Source organism: Egretta garzetta, unplaced genomic scaffold (genome assembly GCF_000687185.1).
Source record: "Egretta garzetta isolate BGI_Z169 unplaced genomic scaffold, ASM68718v1 scaffold906, whole genome shotgun sequence".
In the NCBI taxonomy this organism is placed as follows: domain Eukaryota; kingdom Metazoa; phylum Chordata; class Aves; order Pelecaniformes; family Ardeidae; genus Egretta; species Egretta garzetta.
In genome coordinates, this window is record NW_009259870.1 from 112,076 (window position 1) to 120,955 (window position 8,880).

General features: G+C 56.9%; 1 protein-coding gene across 1 annotated transcript in view; it reads left to right on the forward strand.

The window, feature by feature from the left end:
- Positions 1 to 8,880, forward strand: part of AR (androgen receptor) — a 26,758-nt gene that overhangs the window by 4,342 nt on the left and 13,536 nt on the right. The window contains 1 exon segment of the mRNA XM_009640113.2: positions 1,233 to 1,384. Coding sequence (XP_009638408.1) covers positions 1,233 to 1,384 — 152 coding nt within the window.

Below are 8,880 nucleotides of genomic sequence, written 5' to 3' on the forward strand. Positions count from 1 at the left end.
CACGGGCAGTCGGGGGGCGGTCGGAGGGGTGGAGGTGAGGGCCTCGGCCTCCCGAGCGCTCCGGCAGCGCTGCGTGGCACCTCCTTGGGCTGCGCCAGGGCTGCAGGAGGCTCCTCGTGCTTCCCAGCAGAACGTGGAAGAGGTTGTGTTGAAACTGGGGGTTGGGGAAAGCAGCAACAGGCAAAGATGGCCGCGGTCTTCGCGGGAGCCCATGCTCTGCCCCTGCTCAAAGCTGGTTTCTGTCCCCACCCTGGTTTCCAGCTACCCAGAGTGAAAACCCAAAATGGGTCTTTCGGACGACTGAGCTGGCGAGCGGAAAATGCGAAGGTCTGTAATCCACGCTGAGCCCCTTCCAACATGTAATTGTGACTGCTGCATAGCAGACCCTGCAACTTTTGGTTCTGGCTCTGGTTTTCGTGTTGTGTTTGCCCTTCGGTGGTTGGCAGCGCCCTGCTCTGCCCGTGGGGCTGATGCAGGGCAGGGGCCTCGGTGGCACTGTCCCAGTGTACCCCGTGTGATGGGAAGACACAGAGGCGGCGCCTTTAGTCACGGGATGGGTGTAAACAAGAGTCTACTGGGACACAGCAAATACTTTGTTCACCAGCGGCTTCTGGCTGGATTTAGAAGTCATGTGGATGAGCAAGGCGTCCTGGAAGAAGGTTCAGTCCAGCTGTTGCCGGGTATTGAAAGAGGGAATAGGTAGAAAACAAGCAAGAAGAAATGAATAGCTTAAGGGAGTTAGATAGCCTAGGAAAAGTTAATTTGTCTAAATTAAGAATCAAAAGGATAAATTCATCTGTAGTGAAGTGACAACAGTGACCTTAACGGAGTGGGATCACATAGCTTAATTGGCACGCAGAGCCCTTTTTTGGTGTACAAGCCTCACTATTGAAGCCAAAATTACACGGACGCTGCAACAGCCAGTCCCAGTTGCCTTCTCTTCGCAGGCTGCGCCGTCGCCGTGCCAGTGCCTTGTCACGCGTCGTCACACGCCGTACCTAGGGGCAATGTCAGGAGGGGCGCCCCAGTGTGGTCTTCTGCGTGGTCGGAGCGAGGTTTGGCTTAGTCGTTGCTTGCCTCCTTCCTGATCAGCGCTTGGCTTGTCCCATCACTGAAATTTGGGGGGTTGCCTTGAACGTTCTCCCAAGCGCTGTCTGCTGTGCTTGCCCGTACCTCGCCCCAACTTCATTTGCTGACCCGTTCCCTTCTTCTCTTCCTGTTCTATGCTGCAGGTTGGAGACTGGCCGTGAGCACGTCTTGCCCATCGACTATTACTTTCCACCTCAAAAGACTTGCCTGATCTGTGGAGATGAAGCATCTGGGTGCCATTATGGAGCCCTCACTTGTGGTAGCTGCAAAGTCTTCTTCAAACGGGCAGCTGAAGGTAATGCTTACACTGAAAGGGTTGAAAAAGGTTGCGCAGCCTTGCTTCGGGGAGCCCGCCAAGCCAAGGGGTCTGAGGCAGGAGAGTGGTGGGGACAAAGCCTGGTGGTTTTCTAAGGTCTCTTGAACTAGTAGAGGAGAAAATTCAAGGATAAATTGATTTCTTTGTTGTGTGCTTGTCATTCCACGTTACAGATTTCCCTCAGAAGGCAGCCAAACCACTTTGCCAAGACACAATCCTTTTCAATGCCTGATTATCCTGGTGGCCTAGAGACCCTGGAGCAGTCAGTTCCTGCTTCTCCTCTTGACTCTCAAGGGTGCTTTAAGTTCCCATCAGCCCTCCTGCCATATCAGACCCACAACTCCAAGTTTAGGGGAGTCATGGTGTCCATGAGCCTTCTCCCCAACCCTTGGGAAAGCAACTTCTCCTTCATGTCCAGCTCTGTAGTGCCCGGCTCTCCTGAGATGAGTGTGAGCCCTGGTGTCCCCTCTCAACAGCAAGGTCTTTGCACCGTCTTTCCTTGGGAATTAGCGCGTAGAAGGACCTAGCCCAGCTGTTTCCTTGGGCCGTGGGTCAGCAATATCTGGTTTCTAACTGCAGTTAAGGTTGTGACTCCTTGGCTGCAGGGTGAGAGCCTCTGTTGGGGCAGCCTCGCTGTCCAGTAACGTGACGTGCCTGTAAATCACACATCAGACTTGTTTTCTGGAGTGATGAACCAACACAAGTCAAAATTCTTCTTCGGTGCTAACGTAATTAATTCGGTGCACCGGCACACCATTGGCAATTGGTGTTACGGGCCATGGCACCCCTGGGAGAGGGAGGCACCGTGTTCCCGGCCGGTGGTGGATGGAGGCTTCGGTCTCTGGCTTGTCTCGCCGTGACCTTCCCCTCCCGCGCCTTGTGTCACCCCTCTACTGAGGGGTGCCGAGGGGTCCTGAACCGGTGGGTGCTCCCCTGCCGTGGTCAGAGCACTGCTTCTAGATTAATTCCAGCATTATCCTGCGCGCTTTCGGAGCCGCATTTTCCCTCACTCATCGTGCATGCCAGGAATGAGCTTGCCAGCAACGGTTCAGGGAAGAATCGGAGCTGTGCCACCCCGTTGCTGTAATAGGACAGTCAGATATTGTTAATAGGTAATAAGTTTGGCATATTTTTCCCAAGTAAATCATTTACGGGTACGTCTCTCTGCTATGCACCAACCCTGTGTAAGGCCAAATGGGTTGGGTTGTGCAGCCAGGGTAAATAACGGGCGCTTGTTTAAGCCCGCGAGTTATTGCTGGTTTATAGTAAGTGGAATCTTGGCTCTCCCTGTCGGCTGAGCTGCTGCTGGGTACCCCGCGCCGGCTGGCGAGTCCTGGGGCGCTGCTCCTCCTGTAACGCCAGGGTGGGCTCCGTCCTGCGTGGCCTGGCCGCCTCTTAGTTTTTAAGCCTTGAGGTGTCGCAGAGGGTTAGAAGTGTTTGGCTGCGTTAGGATCGGTGGCGGGGGACCTGCCGGCGCGTGAGGTTTCATCTTGCGGTACCCTGAGGTACGGGGACAGCATCCTTATTTTGGGGAAGAGGCAACAAACCAGACTCCTGCGTAAATACGGAATGCAGGGTGGTGGGAGGTGATGGTCTCTGTCCTATCTCTTGGTAGTTTTCCAGCCAGACCTTTCCCTCTTTGAGTTGAGGAGCGATGTTGAAAGCTGGTATTTCAGTGTGTTCTCATGTTCTGAGGTCCATGAGATGGATCGCTGGAAACCTTAGGTCACCTTTGGAGACTTTTTGACACGAGCAGATCAGAAAGCTTCCCTGATGAGAACAGGAACCTTTTCTTCTGCCTCCATTCCCCTCCCGTCGCTGGTGTAAACCAGCAGCCCTGGCGGGCAGGAGATGCTGGGAACCGAGGAGCGGCGCAAACAGATCAGCTCGGAGGGAGCGGAGGGTGGCGAGGCACGTAGTTTTTCTTTTGCCATATTCTTTGCGAATACAATACCGAACCGATCTGGCAGTAATTCAGGGATATTTAAGAAGGTTTTGCAGATGTACACTGCCTTCCAAGGGAAAAGATTAAAAAAAAAAGTTACGCCATGGATTCCTCTTCCCTTTTGAAACACACTGAGGGGTTCGTGCGGTTCCAGGAGGGCAGCTCGCTCCTGGTTCGATAACATTTTTGACAGATCTGAGGTTTCCTGCAAGCTCAAGTCCAAGCAGTTCTTCCATAAAGATGCTGGAAGAGTTAACAGAAAGGCAGGAGCGTTTTCCTGATCGCCTCCTGTCAGCGCTCTCCGCTCACAGGCCCTCTCAAGACGTGGGGGTTATATATAGGCCCGCTGTAAAAGCACCCTGCGGATTCCTCAGCTCCGACGTGAGCGTCCTCGCTTGTCACCAAACCCGGCCTTGGTCTCTCCCCTTCCGTCACCCCGCTCTGGTGTCCAGGCGCTGAGGGATCCGGAGGCTTGGGGCTCACTGCCCCGGCGAAGTGCTGCTGCTCCGCTGCCGCCAGACACGCTGGCCCATTGTGAGATCTGGTGGCCACCTCGGCCAGTCCAGAGCTGCCGCTGTGCCCTGTTCCTGGCAGCGCAGGACTGGGACGCCGCAGGCTGTATTCCTGATGGGGCTGCCTTTAAATAACAGATTGCTAAATGCAAAAAATAACACGGCATTTGGCAAGCGTCCTAGAGGGCTAACAGCCAGGCTGCTGTGCAGTCTGTTCCCACTCCCTTCCAGTCACTCTCCGTATGGATGGAGTCCTGCACCCTGACCTGCTGAGGATTAGCCTTGCACCAGAGAAACGTCTCTGGGCCAACTCAACAGTTCCTTGCCAGTTTTCAAAATGGCAGCAAGTTCAAGCGAACCGTTCGCAAAGACCGTCACCGCGTTTTGGGACGCTTCTCCTTCCGGCGGCTGATCTGACGGCGCGCAGGAGGGTCGGGTCTGCAGAGGACTTCGTGGTGCCACAGCACCGTGATGTTCCTGCTTCAGCGGTGGGTTTCTCACTACCCTTTAGGTATTACTGGCCTTAAGAATCCGGGGAAAGAGCGGAAGGTGGAATAAGCAGACCTTGGAGAGCTCAGCGCCGCGCTGGGCGCCGGGGGGGCAGCTCTCTGCGCCCCGCTGCTAACCGGCAGCTCCTCGCTGCTCCAGCCGGCGCTCGAGCAAGCTGTCAGCCCGGGAAGTCAGACACGGTGCTGCGTGCAGTCTGAAGCAGACCATTTGATTTCAAACGGGCTCAGGGGATAAAACATTACGGGTTTGTCTTGTTGCCAGAGAGCTGAGCAATTAAAGCATTTGTGCTTGCTGGATTTAAGCATCTTTAAAATAAAGCACAGTCCCGTGGTTGTTTGCTTTTAAAGCTTGCCGTGCAGCCCTGGCTTGCTGCAGGCTACCTGCTGGATTGTCTCCTGTACCGAGCTGTTACCTGCCCGTTCCCTGACCTCTGCAGCTTCCCTGCTTGCGTTTCTCCTGCTAGCTAATGTTCCCACTTGCAGAGCATCGTTTCTGGCTCCCTGGAGAGCTTCCCCCTTCCTCTTCCCACAGAGCCAGCCCGCCGTCCCAGCCACCGCAGGCAGTGAAGTCACGGCCCCGGGAAAGAAGAACTGGAGCCGCTGCCGACTGTGTCACCGGGGCTGGATGCTTTCCTCTTGCTTTCTGTAGTCTTCTGGTAAATGCAGGTGACTGTTAACGACTTGGCAAAAATAGTTCATTGATAGTGGCTTAGTGTTGGTTCCCGAGAGCTTTATAGCTGTGCCCTCTTGGATTATTTCTGGTGGGGGCGTAAAGTGGGAACGCCAGAGCGGTCCCAGCACCGCACCCGCAGGCTCAGCTCTAGCGTAGCCCAGCGGGTGGCAGCGGTGGGGACCGGGGTTTTTACAGAGGAGCACCAGAGGCCCTGTGCTTGCGTGGGACCCTGGGGGATTCGCTTCCTCAGAAAGCTTGGCCTTAGCCCCCAGCTCTTAGAATTTGCTTTATGCCCTGACATACAAGGACATCTCTCCCTTCCCAGAGGTGTTCGATGGGTTCTCACATTCACAGTCGTGAATCCTACTCCAGGCGTTTGCACAAGGTGCTTTGCTTTCTGGAAGAGAAATCTGCTCTGGGCCCAGCAGCTCGTGTGGCAACAGGCGTTGGGCTAAACAGCGGCTCTGGATTGAGCAACTCATCTTTCCCCATGGATCTTTATTTTGAGTTGGGGGTGGAGAACTGCCCTTCCCCGCTGCTCCCGATGTTCGTGGCAGTCCCAGGTGGTGGGCAGGAGGGCTTGGTGATGGCAGCAGCATCCTTGTGCCTGGTGTGAGGTGGCAGAGGAGGGAGCCCGAGCTGTCGGGGTACAGCAGGGCGTTCGGGGGGCGCAGCGACGGGGGGAGCTGCAGCAGCCTGCGAGAGCCTGGCTCGCGGGGAGCGATCTCCTGGGACCCCCGTGCCACTCTGGCTTAGCAGCGGGGCACCGAGTGCTTTGTAGCTTCACTGCTCACCGACGTGCGTGTCGGACGGTGTCTGGATGGGCAGAGAAGGAGAGGGGTCTTCGCCAGCCATGCATCTGCGGTGTCGTCAGCCGGGTGGTGATGGCCGCGGCTGACGCCTTGCCAGCATCCCCATTGCGAAGAGCTGGGTGATCAGCTTTGCAAAGAGCAGGACCGCTGGGTAAAATAGGAGAGTATGTTTAAAGTTTAGATCAGTAAATTATCCCGAAATTAAAACCATGACTCTGTATATGAGAAGTTACTTAAGGCAGATGGAACCTGTCTGTATTCCAGCCTCCCTTCCTCGTTCCCTGGGCTTTTACAGCCGCTGGCACCTTCTCCGCCGCCCGCCCGTGCTGTGCTCAGGTTACGGAGCCGTTGGCGTCCCTGCCGAGCAGTGCAGGCTCCCGGCTTGGAGCGAAGGGACGGTGCACGCTGGTGTGGACGGAGCAGAGGAGCTGCTGTTGCTGGCGTGTCCACCAGAGGTGCTCAGTCCGGCGGTGTGTGGGTCCGTGCCGAGGCGACGGGCATCCCGGCCGTCGCGGTTCCCTGCAGTCCATGGGACGAGCGCGGGCGGTTGGGGACGGCTGGCTTTGCTGGGGCGGTGACGCGGTGTGGTCCCTCTCCCGGGTCAGGGAGTTGGTTCACAAACCGTATCCGCAGCTGGGGATGGCAGTGGTGAGGGCGCTGGGTTCCTCCAGTAATTAAAAGGAGAATCTCTGTGTGCCTAGGAATTAGGACGAGACGAGCAAGCGGCTTCCTCTCGTGCTGAGCAGAAGCAGGCTCGTGGATAGCCGTTGCAGGACCGTTTGTTTCCCTTTTTGTTAATGGCTAACAGCTCAAAATAAGCAGTGCCAGACTGTGCACGTGCAGCTAACAGAACATCGGTTCCTGCCCCCCAGGTTGTTTGACGAACCAGGGCCCCCCCCATCGCAGCGCAGGCACTGTACCCTGGCGGGGGGGCGAGCTGTTGGCTGCAGCTTAAAAGTCTGCATCCGTCCGAGCCCATCGGCAGGGGGGTAAAGGTGTTGCAGAGACTCGTCTAAGGTGCCCGTTTTGAGCCCAGAGGTCTGGGAGGGCCACGGGTGGGGAGGGCCCTGCCTGGATTCCCCTGGGGGGGGATCGCTCCCCCTCCGAGTCCCTTCCCAGCAGAGCCAGAGGTGGCGGATGCTGCTGAAGAGCTGATGGGCAAGAGCGCGGCTGCCTCATGGAGCAAGGCTTGAACCCCTTCCCAAATCTCTCTGCTCCCTGCCCGTAGGTGCCTGGGGGGGACGGAGAGGCGTGGGGGACGCTGCCCGGAGCCCGGGGGAGAGGAGGAGGAGGCTGGGGCAGGGTGGATGTTCCTCCTCCCGGCAGGGGAATTTAGATAGAGCTGTGCCTGACCCTGGAGCGTCCTTGGGGGGCTCGGGCAGTGACTCTGCCGCCTGCCCTCACTAAAGCCGATCGCAGGAGAGGCTTGACCTTTTTAAAGATTTTGAGCTATTATTGTTGCAAAACCGCTGTAGTTTAGACTAGGGAGGCGAGATAGGGGAGGAGCGGGAGCCGATGGGCGAGGGGAGAGCAGGAGGGCCGTGTGGCTGCTCCCGGGGCAGCACAGCTTGCAGCAGCCCGACGGCCTCGGCCGGAGACCGAGTCGGCCCCGTGGGCTGGGCGTGAGCCTTCCCGGGAGGTGCAACCCCAGCCGCTCCGTACTCGTGGTAGTTCTGATGGGCTCCGGAGCATCCCAGCGCCAGGCGTTGTCATGAGAGGGAGGAGGGCAAAATCACCTTACAGCTCTCCGTGCCCGGGAAAGTAGGGCGTCCGTTCTCGGCTGGGGGGTGCACGGGAGGAGGTCGAGTGGCAGGAGAGTGGCCTCGGCACTCGCTTCCCATGGCACAGAAATAACTCCAAGTAACCCAGTTTCAGCTGAAGTTGTTTATTCCTCATCCTCCTCAATGAACTGTTGAAAGGGAGGGTGGTGCTCGTGTTCCCGGGGATTGGGTGTAATGGCTGCTTCTGAGGCTCGCCGAGTGTCCTTGAGGCTGCTAATGAGCAGAGGGAGGGGGTGAGAAGAGGAGCTGGTGAGAACGGCGCGAAAAGGGTTCACAGGGTGTCTGCTGCAGGGAAGGCGTTCCTGCCCCGATGCGCCGCCAGTCTGAACAGCGAAGGCGCTGGGGGTGGTGCAGTGATCAGCTTTAATGGGGACAGTTCTGAGAAGCTCAAACGTTCGGTATTTGGTATTTTCGCAGCTCTTTAGTGTGGTCCCCTGCTCCCGCAGCCTGCGGAGGAGCTGGTTATAACCCGGCCTTGGAATGGCTGCTCTGCCGCCCCGCGACGCGGGCTGCGGGTGGGAAGCAGCAGAGGTGCCAGTGAGGTCTGCGGTACCGGGCTGCTAACAGTTTGCCACTTTTTCTGGTTCTGGTGTCTTCAGAAGTTGCGGATGTGTGTGCGTGTGAGGTGGCGGGCTGTTAAATCAGCGCACCAAAATCGGAGCGTCTCTTGAGAAAACCGGTACGGTAAGCGGTTAGAGTCAGCCTCGTCCTCTCAGTGCATCCCTGGTGACTCCAAAGGGCTGTTCCGATCAGAATATGGAAAGCAGATGCTCGCAGGATGATAAATACAGGTTAAGCTGGATGTAGGCTGATTCCCCGTGTAGGCTACTTAGGCAGAGCCTGAGGGTGCACAGCTCTATTTCCTGAGGCTGGTTTGGTTCCGAACAGTATGAAGAACATCAGATAAGTCCCGATCCAGTAAACGTGTTTAGACTTGACGAGAAAACAAACGATGAGTCAGAAAGAAAAGTTCATTCCTGGCGTGTCTGGCAAATGAGGCAATAAGGAAAAAAGAGCCGAGATCTGGAACTCAAAGGGCTGTTCACTAAAGAAGCAGAATGATGGGACTACGGCACCGGTTAGCCTGGCCATAAATAAATTTTGAATTTTCCGCAAGCCCCCCTAAGCCCGGTGCTGCACAGCGTCTCCCATCCAGGGGATGGCTGGCCCCCTCTCCTCCTGGCCACGAGTGCAGCCCAGGGGACGGGGGGGACGGGGTGGCTGCTGCCAGCCCGGCTGGGGA